At 43.9% G+C, this 16,450-nt stretch overlaps 1 protein-coding gene across 1 annotated transcript in view; it reads right to left on the bottom strand.

Moving 5' to 3' along the window:
- LOC149438006 (receptor-type tyrosine-protein phosphatase kappa-like) overlaps window positions 1-16,450 on the bottom strand; it is a 122,974-nt gene that overhangs the window by 11,943 nt on the left and 94,581 nt on the right. The window contains exons 23-26 of the mRNA XM_089660344.1: window positions 13,768-13,867; window positions 10,158-10,237; window positions 3,190-3,324; window positions 777-902 (exon numbers count right to left, since the gene is read on the bottom strand). Coding sequence (XP_089516470.1) covers window positions 777-902; window positions 3,190-3,324; window positions 10,158-10,237; window positions 13,768-13,867 — 441 coding nt within the window. The remainder of the gene's footprint in view (window positions 1-776; window positions 903-3,189; window positions 3,325-10,157; window positions 10,238-13,767; window positions 13,868-16,450) is intronic.

Raw genomic sequence — 16,450 nt, 5'->3', positions numbered from 1 at the left:
TGTGGAATAGACTCCCTCAAGAGTTGGTTCTGGCCAGCTCAGTGGATTGCTTTAAAAAAGTCCTGGATAGGTCTCTCCCAGCTGGTGGACACGGGTAACATCTGGAGAATGGAAAGTCCTAGGTCTCTCTCTTCTTTCTTTCTCTATCTTTTTCTACTTCTTTTTGTTTATTATTGTTTTCAAGACACACATCCAGTACTTTGTCTTCGAGGTGGACGGTCATATTGTCTATATTACTGATAGCCTAGCAAAGATCTGTCTGATTACCTGTAACATCTCTGATCCAGGGCTGCCTCTTCTGAGCTAAACTTTCTCTTCATATGCTATTGATAGGATTATTGTCCATCAGGCACTGTTATCAGTTTACCTGCCTGCGTGCCGCCATTATCCCTTGCAATTGTATTGTATGTTGTACGAGATGCTTCATTTAAAAAGTAATAAAAATTGCTAATTATACAAAAAGTCCTGGATTGTTTCTTGGATACACAGAATATAACTGGATATAACATTTATAGGTAAAGTTGATCCAGGGAATATCCGATTGCCTCTCGGGGGATCAGGAAGGAATTTTTCCCTGCAGGAGCAAATTGGATCGTGCTTTGCTGGGGGGGTTGCCTTCTTCTGGATCAACTGTGGGTAAAGGATATACACTCCCCCCCTTTTATGGTTGAACTCAATGGGCTTGTGTCTTTTTTCAGCCAGACTAGCTATGTAACTATGAATATAGAGATTTCCCAGGTTACTGGCTCCTTCAGGTAGCTGCCCCCTGATCTCACCTCTTTGGCCTTCCTCAGGCTGAACGTAAAGCCCGTAAATCCATTCCTAGAAGTCCTTGAGGTCATCCTGACCTTGTACATCCCGTAATTGTTCTCTCCTTTATGTGGGAAGAACCAGCAACCGTTCTGTAGAAGATAAAATGGTTATACTCGTCCCAAGCCACAGGGTTCCAGAATACATGTGTACAAATGATAAAAATAACAAAGTAATATTAAGCTAATTGTGTGCAATATTTTCTGAAATGTTGCTATGCTGGTGGAGTCATCTTTCCCCTTTGTTGATACTACAGAAAGTCATGAATAGCCATGTTGGAGATCTCACTTTTCTCTGCTGCAGTCAAAGAATGCAGAGTGGTCACCTCCCCACCAGCAACCTCTGACAGGACAATGAAAAAGCAGCAGAAGTTAGAAGAGGTCATCTCTCTCTTCACCTTAGAATCAATTGACTCCTAGTGCACCCCTCCCTCTTCCAGTACTATACCACAGATAACAGGGAACTGATAGCAAAACATCTTAAAGAACTTACACTCCTTTCATTAAAAGAAACAAACCATGGATAATATAATAATCAACATAAAGGAATGTGGGATGGTGAAGGACAGTTGGATAATACAGGATGGTGGGATAGCGAAGGATGATGGGATGGTGAAAGACAGTGGGATGGTGAAGGATGGCGAGATAGTAAAGGAAGATGGGATAATGAAGGACAGTGGGATAATGAATGAAGGTGGGATGGTGAAGTACAGTGGGATGTTGAAGAAAGGTGGGATGGTGAAGAATAATGGGATGGTAAAGGAAGGTAGGATGGTGAAGGACAGTGACATAATGAATGAAGGTGGGATGGTGAAGGAAGGTGACAAGGTGAAGGACAATGGGATGGTTAGGGATTGTGAAGAAAGGTAGGATGGTGAAGGAAGGTGGGAGGTTGAAGCATGGTGAGATGGTAATGGATGGTGAGATGGTAATGGACAGTGGGATGGTAAATGATGGTGGGATGTGGAAGGATGGTGGGATGGTGAAAAAAGATAGGGTTGTGAAGGACAGTGGGATAATGAATGAAGGTGGGATGGTGAAGGACAGTGGGATAATGAATGAAGGTGGGATGATGAAGGATAGTGGCATAATGAATGAAGGTGAGATGGTGAAGGAAGGTGACAAGGTGAAGGACAATGGGATGGTTAGGGATTGTGAAGAAAGGTAGGATGGCGAAGGAAGGTGGGAGGGTGAAGGACGGCAACATGGTAAAGGATGGTGAGATGGCAATGGACAGTGGGATGGTAAAAGATGGTAGGATGTGGAAGGATGGTGGAATGGTGGAAAAAGATAGGGTTGTGAAGGACAGTGGGATAATGAATGAAGGTGAGATGAGGAAGGACAGTGGGATAATGAATGAAGGTGGGATGGTGAAGGACAGTGGGATAATGAATGAAGGTGAGATGATGAAGGACAGTGCGATAATGAATGAAGGTGAGATGATGAAGGACAGTGGGATAATGAATGTAGGTAGGATGGTGAAGGACAGTGGGATAATGAATGAAGGTGAGATGATGAAGGACAGTGGGATAATGAATGTAGGTAGGATGGTGAAGGACAGTGGGATAATGAATGTAGGTAGGATGGTGAAGGACAGTGGGATAATGAATGAAGGTGAGATGATGAAGGACAGTGGGATAATGAATGAAGGTGAGATGATGAAGGACAGTGGGATAATGAATGTAGGTAGGATGGTGAAGGACAGTGGGATAGTGAAGGACTGTGAGATGGTGAAGGAAAGTGGGATGTTAAAGGAAGGAGAGATGGAACAGGATGGTGGTATGGTGAAGGACAGTGGGATGGTGCGGCACAGTGGCTTAGTGGTTAGCACGTCTGCCTTGCAGTAAATGGGTCATGGGTTCAATTCCCAACCATGGTGCCTCCTGCATGGAGTTTGCATGCTCTCCCTGTGCTTGCATGGGTTTTCTCTGGGTACTCTGGTTTCCTCTCACACTCCAAAGACATGCTGGCAGGTTAATTGGATCCTATTTAAATTGTCCCTAGTATGTGTATGTATGAATGTAAGTTAGGGACTTTAGATTGTACACTCCTTGAGGGTTAGGGACTGATGTGAATGTACAATATATATATGTAAAGCTCTGTGTAAATTGACAGTGCTATATAAGTACCTGAAATAAATAAATAAAAATGGTAAGGAGTATGAGTAACAATGGAGCAGGGGTGGACTGACAACTCATGGGGCCCCTGGGCAATAGGGGATCATGGGGCCCCCATGTCCTTTCCCACACCCAAAAAAGCCTATGAAAAAGCCAATGAAAGGTACCAGGGGCATCTCATGGGGCCCCCTACTGACCCCAGGCCCTCGGGCAGTGCTCAAATGGTACCTCTACCCCTGCAATGGAGTAATGTCCATGCTAACCTCATGCAGGTCCTGAGCTCTCTGCATCATCACCATCACTGTACATTTATAATCCCAGACCAGTGCCCAGAAATCGACCAGCGTCTGCCTCATGGGTAGTTGGGTGGCGATCAGGATGTCTTCCTTGCTGTTGGACTGAAAGAACAGAGGAACACTGTAGATGAATAATATTCCTAGAAGAGAAGACCACTAAGATACAAAAATAAACTACAAAAATAATGATGCTCCTCTAATGCCCTGTAGGATTTTTCTTTTTCAAAGTTAAAAGGGGAAAATGATCACTTTGATGTTTTACAACCATGTCTGAGGTGCATTTAAAGTGTGTTTCAGTAGAAGTGAATGGGAATGGTTACAAAGCGGCAGCTCTGCAGGCAGCGTTTATTTTGTGTGGCAATGCTAATGCTGCCGTATATGTACACGGCTCAAAAAAAATTAAAGGAACACATTTTAACCAAAGTCTAGCATCAAGTCAATGAAACTCCTGGGATATTGATCTGTTCGGGTAAAGTAGCAGAGGAGGTTGTTCATCAGTTTCAGCTGCTTTGATGTTAATGAAATTAACAACAGGTGCACTAGATGAGCAATATTGACACAACCCCCAAAACAGGAATGGTTTTACAGGTGGAGGCCACTGACATTTTTTCCCTACTCATCTACTCTGACTGTTTTTCCCTCGTTTTGCATTTGGCTAGGGTCAGTGTTACTACTGGTAGCATGAGCCTATACCTGGACCCTACAGAGGTTGCACTGGCAGTCCAACTCCTCCAGGATGGCACATCAATACGTGCCATTGCCAGAAGGTTTGCTGTGTCTCCCAGAACAGTCTCAAGAGCATGGATGAGATTCCAGGAGACAGGCAGTTACTCTAGGAGAGCTGGACAGGGTCGTAGAAGGTACTTGACCCATCAGCAGGACCGGTATCTGCTCCTTTGTGCAAGGTGGAACAGGATGAGCCCTGCCAGAGCCCTACAAAATGACCTCCAGCAGGCCACTGGTGTGAATGTCTCTGACCAAACAATCAGAAACAGACTTCATGAGGGTGGCGTGACGTCTTCTAGTGGGCCCTGTGCTCACTGCCCAGCACCATAGAGCTGGATTGGCATTTGCCATTGAACACCAGAATTGGCAGATCCACCACTGGCACCCTGTGCTTTTCACAGATGAGAGCAGGTTCACCCTGAGCACATGTGACAGACAAAAAAAGGTCTGGAGAAGCCGTGGAGAACGTTCTGCTGCCCTGTAACATGGTTCAGCAGGACCGATTTGGTGGTAGATCAGTGATGGTCTGGGGAGGCATATCCATTGAGTGACACACAGACCTATACAGGCTAGACAATGGCACCCTGACTGCCATTGGGTATTGGGATGAAATCCTTGGACCTATTGTCAGACCCTACACTGGTGTAGTGGGTCCTGGGATCTTCCTGGTGCAGGGGGTCCTGGGATCCTCCTGGTGCAGGACAATGCCCGGCCTCATCTAGGAAGAGTATGCAGGCAATTCCAGGAGGATGAAGGAATTGATACTATTGAATGGCCCCATGCTCGCCTGACCTAAATCCAATAGAACATCTCTGGGATGTCATGTTTTGGTCCATCCCACGCTGCCAGGTTGCACCTCAGACTGTCCAGGAGCTCAGTGATGGTCCAGATCTGGGAGGAAATACCGCGGGACACCATCCATCATCTCATTAGAAGCATGCCCCGATGTTGACAGGCATGCATACAAGCATGTGGGGGCCAAAACAACTACTGAGGACCATTTTGAGTTGCTGCAATGACATTTCAGCAAAATGGACTCACCTAAATTCAGTCCTCTGTAGATTGATAATTTTAATTTCCATCAAACAATGGGGCATCCTTACATCCCTAACACACTACCACGTCTATATCAGTATAGAGATCCAGCAGGAGATTCCTCCCCGTTGAGATCTGATGTATTTTCAAAGTCTTCCTTTCATTTTTTTGAGCAGTGTACTTCCATCCACTCCCTATTTTAACCATTTTGAGTGGTGTTGATAGGCGGTTGGTAAGCAGAAAAAATTCAACCCAACTGCTTGTGAAGGAGCCCCTACAGAGTAAGAGAATTAAACTATATTGCCAAAAGTACTGGGATGACTGCCTTTACATGCATAGGAACTTTAATGTCCGTAGAGTTCAATATTGAGTTGGCCCCGCCCTTTGCAGCTATAACAGCATCAACTCTTCTGGGAAGGCCGCCCACAAGGTTTAGGAGGGTGTCTATGGGAAGGTTGGACCATTCTTCCAGAAGCACATTTGTCAGGTCAGGCACTGATGTCGGGGGAGGAGGCCTGGCTCGCAGTCTCCGCTCTAATTCATCCCAAGGGTGTTCTATGGGGTTGAGGTCAGGACTCTGTGCAGGCCAGCCAAGTTCCTCCACCCCAAACTGGCTCCTCCATGTCTTTATGGACCTTGCTTTGTGCACTGGTGGGCAGTCATGTTGGAACAGGAAGGGCCATCCCCAAACTCTTCCCACAAAGTTGGGAGCATGAAATTGTCCAAAATGTCTTGGTATGCTGACGCCTTAAGAGTTCCCTTCACTGGAACTAGGGGGCAAAACCCAACCCCTGAGAAACAACCCCGCACCAGAATCCCCCCTCCACCAAACTTTACACTTGGCACAATGCAGTCAGGCAAGTACCTTTCTCCTGGCAACTGTCAAACCCAGACATGCCCATCGGATTGCCAGACAGAGAAGTATGATTGGTCACTTCAGAGAACATGTCTCTTCTGCTCTAGAGTCCAGTGGCGGCGTGCTTTACACCACGGCATCCGATGCTTTGCATTGCACTTGGTGAAGTAAGGCTTAGAAGCAGCTGCTCGGCCATGGAAACCCATTCCATGAAGCTCTCTACGCACTGTTGTTGGGCTCATCTGAAGGCCACACCAAGTTTGGAGGTCTTTAGCTATTGACTCTGCAGACAGGTGGCGACTTCTGCGCACTGTGCGCTTCAGCATGATCTGACCCCGCCCTGTCATGTGACGTGGCCTACCACTTGGTGGCTGAGTTGCTGTTGTTCCCAGTTGCTTCCACTTTGTTATAATCCCACTAACAGTTGAGCGTGGAATATTTAGTAGCCAGGAAATGTCACGGATGAACTTATTGCACAGGTGGCCACCTATCACGGGACCACGCTTGGAGTCACTGAGCTCCTGAGAGCGACCCATTCTTTCACCAATGTTTGTAGAAGCAGTCTGCATGCCTAGGGGCTTGATTGTATAGACCTGTGTCCATGGAGGGGATTGGAACACCGGAATCCAATGATTTGGAGTCAGGAGCCAATACTTTTGGCAATATAGTGTATATGCGGAGATGCAAATTATTTCTGTGTGTCACAGCCCCACCTCCTGATACATGACAGACCTGGCACATTCAGTATATAATACAAATTTGTTAAGTTAATGAATATTCATAAACCAGTGAATTTGTACTAATTTTTTATTAGTGGATGTAATGTGAAACGTACACTTTATAGGGACTGGGATCTTTCAGCTTGGCTCGGCTTGGTCCCTCCTGTTTGGGAAGTTACTTTCCTTTCACAATCCACGTTTTCTCTGGGGCACTATACTACAAATTCCTCCCACAAATGCTGACAATTGATTGCAGACAAGATTTCTTCATTTGCACACACAAAAAAGTATTTTTCCTAACAAATTCATCCAAGACCATGTTGCAAAAATGAATACACCCCAATGAAAGTCTAAGGAGCAAAGCTAAATTTTAGACAGCAAAATCCTAATGAACAAGAATTCAACTCCAGGTGAGTCTAATTATTCATTAAACAGGTGTCCAGCAGACAGGTGATTATAAAAGGGCGTTACTTAACAAAGAAAACCCCGCCTCATTTCATGCTGTCAGCGATGGCACCACATGGAAGAGAAATGTCACAAGGCCTGAGAAAGAAAATAATTTCTTTATACAAGAAAGGTGAAGGCTACAAGAAGATCAGCAAAGCTTTACTTATCAGTCAGAATGATGGAGCAAAAGTGATATAAAAATTTAACAAAGATTGGACTGCAACTATCTCACAGAGACGTCCAGGCAGTCCACAGTAGTTAACACCTCGACAGGAGCATCTTCTGATGGGAGTTTTTTTTAAAAATTGCCACGCAAGTTCACTGCTGTTAACTAAAGAAGTAGAACACCAAACTAGGGTGATTGTTTCTCGTGACACAATACAGAGTACACTGCAGAGGAATGGCATGCATGGGTGTTGTCCATGAAGGAAGCCTCTTCTACAGTCCATGCACAAAAAAGCCCACCTAAAATTTGCCAGAACCCATGCTGGAAAAGAAGGAGACTACTGGGACTCTGTACTCTGGAGTGATGAGACCAAGATAAATGTTTTTGAAACTGATGGCTTTATAACAGTATGGGGTCACAAAGGTGAGGAGTACAAAGAAAAATGCATGGTGCCTACTGTGAAACATGGTGGTGGCAGTGTCCTTCTCTGGGGCTGCATGAGTGCTGTTTGTGTCAGTGAGCTGCATTTCATTGATGGTGTCATGAATTCACAGATGCACTGCTCTATATTGAAGGAGAAGATGCTCCCATCACTCCGTGCTCTCGGTCATCGTGCACTTTTCCAACATGACAATGATCCAAAACACACATCTAAGGCCACTGTTTGCATTTCTGAAGAAGAACGGGGGAAAGTGATTCAGTGGCCAAGTATGTCTCCTGATCTGAACCCAATCCAACACCTATGGGGAGTTCTGAAAAGACAAGTTGAGCATCACTCAACATCCAGCCTCCAGTATCTAAAAGAGGTTGTTATTGATGAATGGAAAAAGATCGATGTTGCAATATGTCACCAACATGTTCATTCCATGCCTAGAAGACTTGGTGCTGTCTCTACAAATCATGGAGGTCATACAACATACTAGATGGAGGAATTCTTGTTGTGGGGCGGATTCATTTTTGCATCAACTCATTTGTGTAAAACAGAAGATTTTGTCATCAAAGTTCGATTATTAAACTTACTTTCATGTCATGAGCCGAACAAATGTTCTTGATTGATTAAAATCTTACTTTTCAAAAGGGATGTTCTCGTTTATGCTGAATACTGTATATATTATATATACAGTGGGGATCGAAAGTTTGGGCACCCCAGCTAAAAATTTGTATTAATGTGCATAAAGAAGCCAAGGAAAGATGGAAAAATCTCCAAAAGGCATCAAATTACAGATTAGACATTCTTATAATATGTCAACAAAAGTTAGATTTTATTTCCATCATTTACACTTTCAAAATAACAGAAAACAAAAAAAAGGCGTCTGCAAAAGTTTGGGCACCCTGCAGAATTTATAGCATGCACTGCCCCCTTTGCCAAGCTGAGACCTGCCAGTGTCATGGATTGTTCTCAATCATCGTCTGGGAAGACCAGGTGATGTCAATCTCAAAGGTTTTAAATGCCCAGACTCATCTGACCTTGCCCCAACAATCAGCACCATGGGTTCTTCTAAGCAGTTGTCTAGAAAACTGAAACTGAAAATAGTTGACGCTCACAAAGCTGGAGAAGGCTATAAGAAGATAGCAAAGCGTTTTCAGATGTCAGTATCCTCTGTTCGGAATGTAATTAAGAAATGGCAGTCATCAGGAACAGTGGAAGTTAAAGCAAGATCTGGAAGACCAAGAAAAATATCAGACAGAACAGCTCGCAGGATTGTGAGAAAAACAATTCAAAACCCACGTTTGACTGCACGATCCCTCCAGAAAGATCTGGCAGACACTGGAGTTGTGGTCACTATTCCACTATAAAGAGATACTTGTACAAATATGGTCTTCATGGAAGAGTCATCAGAAGAAAACCTCTTCTACGTCCTCACCACAAAAATCATCGTTTGAACTTTGCAAATGAACATATAGACAAGCCTGATGCATTTTGGAAACAAGTTCTGTGGACCGATGAGGTTAAAATTGAACTTTTTGGCCGGAATGAGCAAAGGTACGTTTGGAGAAGAAGGGGCACAGAATTTAATGAAAAGAACCTCTGTCCAACTGTTAAGCATGGGGTTGGATCAATCATGCTTTGGGGTTGTGTTGCAGCCAGTGGCACAGGGAACATCTCACGAGTAGAAGGAAAAATGGATTCAATAAAATTTCAGCAAATTTTGGATGGTAACTTGATGCCATCTGTGAAAGAGCTGAAGTTAAAGAGAGGATGGCTTCTACAAATGGATAATGATCCTAAACACACCTCAAAATCCACGGGGGATTACATCAAGAGGCGTAAACTGAAGGTTTTGCCATGGCCTTCACAATCTCCTGACCTCAACATCATTGAAAATCTATGGATAGACCTTAAAAGAGCCGTGCGTGACAGACAGCCCAGAAATCTCAAAGAACTGGAAGACTTTTGTAAGGAAGAATGGGCAAAGATACCTCAAAGAAGAATTGAAAGACTCTTGGCTGGCTACAAAAAGCGTTTACAAGCTGTGATACTTGCCAAAGGGGGCAGTACAAGATATTAACTCTGCAGGGGGCCAAACTTTTGCAGACGCCATTTTTTTGTTTTCTGTTATTTTGAAAGTGTAAATGATGGAAATAAAATCTAACTTTTGTTGACATATTATAAGAATGTCTCATCTGTAATTTGATGCCTTTTGGAGATTTTTCCATCTTTCCTTGGCTTCTTTATGCACATTAATACAAATTTTTAGCTGGGGTGCCCAAACTTTCCATCCCCACTGTATATATATATATACACATATATATATATATATATATATATAAATATATATATATATATATATATATATAATATATATATAATACACAGTATATATATATATATATATATATATATATATATATATATAATATATATTAAAAAATGCAATAATATATAAATATACTATGTTTATGTTGCTTTCTAATAATGATGCTCCTTTATAATAATCCCGCCTTTTTCCGTGACCGGGAAGCACTGAGTTGGGATGATCCTTACATTCACAAACACAGCGTTGATGTATCCGGGAGCCCCCCGCGTGTTCAGTGCGGACATCAGGGCTGGCCGCCAGTGATCACCTGCAGACAGAGAGAACACTTTAGATGAGAAGACATCTGGCCATGTGTCAGAGTTTTACTTTATCTTTTGGCTGTAAAATCCCCACCAAAAACCTGTTTCTTAGTTTTGTAAGGATATTAGGAGGGTTAGAAGGGTCAGCATACAAAGGTGTTCTTTATGGTAAGAGTAGTACAGCTGAGGAAAGTCACAGACTGTAAAGGAGGACTTGTACCTCACAGCTTGTTATAGTGATCACATGTGAGCTGGAAGCTTCATTGACAATTAAACCTTCAGCCTGAATGTAAACGCTGCCACCTACCTGCTGCTGTGGGATCTGCAGTACCACTTGTTTGATAGTGTAATTGTCAGATACAGTTGCATTATTAAAAATAATAATACATTTATCGTAAAGAGTAGAAATGTTATTTTCCCTAAATTATTGCCAGTGTCTAATAAATACAATATATCTAAATAAAGATTTTTTTTTAGGTATTCAACTTAGTCATAGAGTTATTATCAAGTTAACTGATGCATGGCTACACTGCGTACAAATAAGGTTTGATTTGGAAATATTTTGATCCAGGTACTACTTCCAACTGCCTTTGAGGTATTTGGGCAGCGACATAGGAAAAAATGATAACAGGATCTCCAAATGTTGCAATAAAGTCTTTTTTTTTTACTTCAAATATACACTCACTGGCCACTTTATTAGGTGCACCTGTCCAATTGCTTGCTGACACAAATTGCTAATCAGCCAATCACACGGCTGCAACTCAATGCATTTAGGCATGTAGATGTGGTGAAGACCACTTGCTGAAGTTCAAACCGAGCATCAGAATGGGGAAGAAAGGGGATTGAAGTGACTTTGAACGTGGCATGCTTGTTGGTGCCAGACGGGCTGGTCTGAGTGTTTAAAAACTGCTGATCTACTGGGATTTGCACGCACAACCATCTCTAGGGTAGGAACCCTGGAGCCCCTCAACTCAAGGTCACCATAATATCACAATATATACACTCAGCAGGCACTTTATTAGGCCCACCTGCTCAATTGCTTGGTAACACAAATTGCTAATTAGCCAATCACATGGCAGCAACTCAATGCATTTAGGCATGCAGATGTGGGGAAGACTTGATGATGTTCAAACCGAGGATCAGAATGGGAATTTAATGGACTTTGAATATGGCATTAATGTTGGTGCCAGATGGGCTGGTCTGAGTATTTCTGAGTATTTCAAAAACTGCTGATCTACTGGGATTTTCATGTACAACCATCTCTACAGAGAATGGTCTGAAAAAGAGAAAATATCCAGTGAGAAGCAGTTGGGTGAAGGAAAATGCCTTGTTGATGTCAGAGGAAAATGGGCAGACTGGTTGGAGATGATAGAAAGGCAACAGTAACTCCCATAACCACTCGTTACAACCAAGGTATGCACAATACCATCTCTGAATGCCCAACACGTCCAACCTTGAAGCAGATGGACTACAGCAGCAGCAGAAGACCACTCTGGGTGCCACTCCTGTCAGTTAAGAACAGGTAACGGAGGCTACAATTGGCACAGGCTCACCAAGATTGGACAATAGAAGATTGTAAAAACGTTGCCTGGTCTGATGAGTCTGGATTTCAGCTGCGCCATTCAGATGGTAGGGTCAGAATTTGGTGTAAAAAAACAAGAAAGCATGGATCCATCCTGCCTTGTATCAACGGTTCAGGCTGGTGGTGTCACGGTGTGGTGGATCCATCCTGCCATGTATCAATGGTTCAGGCTGGAGGTGTCATGGTGTGGTGGATCCATCCTGCCTTGTATCAACAGCTCAGGCTGGTGGTGTCATGGTGTGGAGGATCCATCCTGCCTTGTATCAACGGTTCAGGCTGGTGGTGGTGTCATGGTGTGGTGGATCCATCCTACCTTGTATCAACGGTTCAGGCTGGTGGTGGTGATGTCACGGTGTGGAGAATCCATCCTGCCTGGTATCAACGGTTCAGGCTGGTGGTGGTGTCATGGTGTGGAGGATCCATCCTGCCTTGTATCAACGGTTCAGGCTGGTGGTGTCATGGTGTGGTGGATCCATTCTGCCTTGTATCAACGGTTCAGGCTGGTGGTGGTGGTGTCATGGTGTGGTGGATCCATCCTGACTTGTATCAACGGTTCAGGCTGGTGGTGTCATGGTGTGGGGAATCCATCCTGCCTTGTATCAACGGTTCAGGCTGGTGGTAGTGGTGTCATGGTGTGGAGGATCCATCCTGCCTTGTATCAATGGTTCATGGATGTGCAGCCGACAAATCTGCAGCAACTATGTGATGCCATTATGTCAATATGGACCAACATCTCTGAAGAATGTTTCCAATACCTTGTTGGATCTATGCCAAGAAGAATGAAGGCAAAAGGGGGTCCAACCTGGAACTGGCAAGGTGGACCTAATAAAGTGGCTGGTGAGTGTACATCTAAAAAAAAACAGGGATAGGTGCAATACCAAAATCATGTATAATTCTACATTCCTGTAAAGAGATCAAATATCACATGAAGTGGAATATATGTCATCCGTATATAAAAAGTCTGAATGCACAAATGGCAGCCTCAGTGTAGAACTTGAAGCAGTTTCTGTACGTTGGATACAAAATGACAGAAGAGAGGCGCCCTGAATATTCGAATAATGAAACATTTTTCCGAATTTCGATTCAGAACAAAAACAAACCGCACATGTATAGCAACCAAACAAGCACAAGCTGTGCTTGAATAGCTACTTTGGAAGGCAAGGGAGACATCAGGGAGCTGATAGACCCCTGATATCTCCATAAAGAGGATCTGTCTCCTGTCCAGGCTACCACATAGGAGGCTTGTTAACCCCCCCGTGATAGCAATAAGGAAAAAAAAAAAGTATAAAAAAAACTTTTATAAAATAAACAAAAATAATAATAGGTTCTGTGTCTAAAAGCAGTGGTTGTACCACACGTGATGTATCATCGTAAACAGCGAGTTTACGAGTGAGAACAATAATTCTAGGACCGTAACTCGCGGTTATCATTGAAAGGATAAGCTGTAAAGGTTTATATAGCGCCACCTATGTGCAATTTCAGGTACTGTAGTCTGTCACTATTTCACAGGTGAGCCCAATTTTACATATTTGGTATCTTATTACTTGACAAAACCCCATCTTTTATATTTTACTATCAAGTATGGATATTCTATTCTGTGTTTTCTGCATTAACATTCATTTTGGTGCATTTTTTCCCTGAAGATATGCACTTGTAAATGACTGTGGCAAATATCATTGCGACATAAAAAATTTGCTACATAAAACATTGCTACAGCCACAATTTTATTCTCCGAGGTCTTTTTTTAAAAAATATACTGTATATAATGTTTGGAACTTCCAAGTAGTCTTCTAGTAAAAAATGCTGATTTGAGTGTGAAAAAAAAAATTGCTCCAAACGGCAAGTGGTTAATCGATAATTAATAAAATACATAATTTATTTAAATAAAAAGAAAAAAAAAAAGACACAATTGCCCCCAAAAAATTACATTGTTCCCCAATAAAACAGTCATATCACCTGGCAGGATATTGGGGTTGCGATTTTTCTCCAGGTTTTCCAGCTTATTTCCTTCTTTACATTGATAGATCTGATATAATTCTGTGAGTTTCTCCAGATCCTGAAAGGAAAATAATTTTATTAAAGATTTACACTATATTGCCAAAAGTATTGTCCCCGCCCTCCCAATCATGTGATTCAGGTGTTCCAATCCCCTCCCAATTATGTGATTCAGGTGTTCCAATCCCCTCCCAATTATGTGATTCAGGTGTTCCAATCCCCTCCCAATTATGTGATTCTGGTGGTCCATTCATCTCCATGGACACAGGTGTATACAATCAAGCCCCTAGGCAGGCAGGCAGACTGCTTCTACAAACATTGGTGAAAGAATGGGTCGCTCTCAGGAGCTCAGTGACTCCAAGCGTGGTCCCGTGATAGGTGGTCACCTGGGCAATAAGTCCATCCGTGACATTTCCTGGCTACTAAATATTCCACGCTCAACTGTTAGTGGGATTATAACAAAGTGGAAGCGACTGGGAACAACAGCCACCAAGTGGTAGGCCACGTCACATGTCATGCTGAAGCGCACAGTGCGCATAAGTCGCCAACTGTCTGCAGAGTCAATAGCTAAAGACCTCCAAACTTGGTGTGGCCTTCAGATGAGCCCAACAACAGTGTGTAGAGAGCTTCATGGAATGGGTTTCCATGGCCGAGCAGCTGCATCCAAGCCTTCCATCACCAAGTACAATGCAAAGCGTTGGATTCCGTGGTGTAAAGCACGCCACCACTGGACTCTAGAGCAGTGGAGACGTGTTCTCTGGAGTGACCAATCATGCTTCTGTCTGGCAATCAGATGGACGTGTCTGGGTTTGGCGGTTGCCAGGAGAACGGTACTTGCCTGACTGCATTGTGCCAAGTGTAAAGTTTGGTTGGTAAATTATGGTGTGGGGTTGTTTTTCAGGGGTTGGGCTTGGCCCCTTAGTTCCAATGAAGGGAATTCTTAATGCATCAGCATATCAAGACATTTTGGACAATTTCATGCTCCCAACTTTGTGGGAAGAGTTTGGGGATGGCCCCCTCAACATGACTGCGCACCAGTGCACAAAGCAATGTCCATAAAGACATGGAGGAGCCAGTTTGGGGTGGAGTCTTGACCTCAACCTCATAGAATTAGAGCGGAGACTGCGAGCCAGGCCTCCTCCCCCGACATCAGTGCCTGACCTGACAAATGTGCTTCTGGAAGAATGGTCCAACCTTCCCATAGACACCCTCCTAAACCTTGTGGACGGCCTTCCCAGAAGAGCTGAAGCTGTTATAGCTGCAAAGGCCAACTCAATATTGAACCCTACGAACTAAGACTGTAAGGACATTAAAGGTCACATGTGTGGAAAGGCCGGCGGCTCCAATACGTTTGGCAATATAGTGCATATTATCTTTTATATATGACATAGAAGAATTATGACCAAAAATTTTGAATGAGGTGGTGTGGAGTAGAGAAGGTACAGGACGGTGTACAGAATGAGGAATTGTGGAATAAGCAACATACAGTTCAATGTATAACACACAGTAAGGTATTGTCCTCTTCAGTGCACACCAATGCACATATACAGAGCAGTATAGAGCACCACACTCCACAGGTGTGAGAACTCTGTAGATTGAGGTATCCAGAGGTTCAGTTTATGAACCAGTAGAAGGTCCTCTGAGACTTCTGTCCAGTGTGGACTTCCTGCTTGAGTCACACACTGGATTATACATGGATTATGTGTGCCACTCACACAGCTTCAGAATCTGAGGTCTGGCAGATGGATACAGAGGAAGTAGAAGTGACTGCACCAGGCAATGGCAGCCGCCACAACACCAGCCAGTTCCTGAAACTTCTTCTCAGTGTCCTGAATCATATGGGACAGCCCAAAGGACATGGGCACTGCAGGACACTGGACTGTTCCACAAGATCTGGTATACTTGGCAACCTTACAGTCGACATACCAAATGTACACCTGTGTAAGCTCTATCTATGACCAACATGGAGCTTACATAGGAATTAGAGTCATGGCTCTAGAAGAGGAACCCAGCAGAGTTACCAGGCGTAGTGGTCGACCTATCAGGAGAACCTGTTGCCATACCTGGGATGGGCAGTGTGACAGATTCCCTTTAACATGTTTAGCACCCTCCTTGGAAAACTAGGGGGAGTTAGATAATTATTTTTTAGACAGGAGGCTGAATAGCAGCTGGAAGAAATAGCCAGAGGGGTCAAATTTGGGTCAGGGCTGAGAGGCTCTGCAGATCAACTCTCTGAAACCTTCCCCTGATCTAGAGATTTGGAGAAGTCTCTAAAGCTCAGTGGGCGGGGGTGACGAGTGGCTGGGCTGTTTGCCTAAAGGATCTCAAACAGTCCCCAAGCAGGAGGTTTGGCAAGGGGTTGGCACAGCTTTTAGGCAGAGATGAGCCTGCTCAGTAGAAGAGGGAAAGTTCAGGTGGAAGATTTGAGAGCAGGGGCTGGAGTGTGGAGCCTGGGATGGGGCTTAGGAAAGGGGCCTGCTACGAGGATAGACTTGACAGAGGGAAAGCTGAACCTCCCCAGCTACCTGAGAGAGAACCATCTGTGGAGCTCCCCAGCCCCCTGAGAGAGGACCAACTGTGGAGCTCCCCAGCCCCCTGAAAGAGGACCATCTGTGGAGCTATTGAAGGAGCCATCTCAGCAGAA

This window comes from Staurois parvus, unplaced genomic scaffold, assembly GCF_062004578.1.
Source record: "Staurois parvus isolate SC_StPar_1 unplaced genomic scaffold, SC_StPar_1.0 ptg001227l, whole genome shotgun sequence".
Taxonomy (NCBI): domain Eukaryota; kingdom Metazoa; phylum Chordata; class Amphibia; order Anura; family Ranidae; genus Staurois; species Staurois parvus.
Note: the sequence above shows the minus strand (reverse complement) of the source record. Positions and strands in the feature narration are given on the sequence as shown.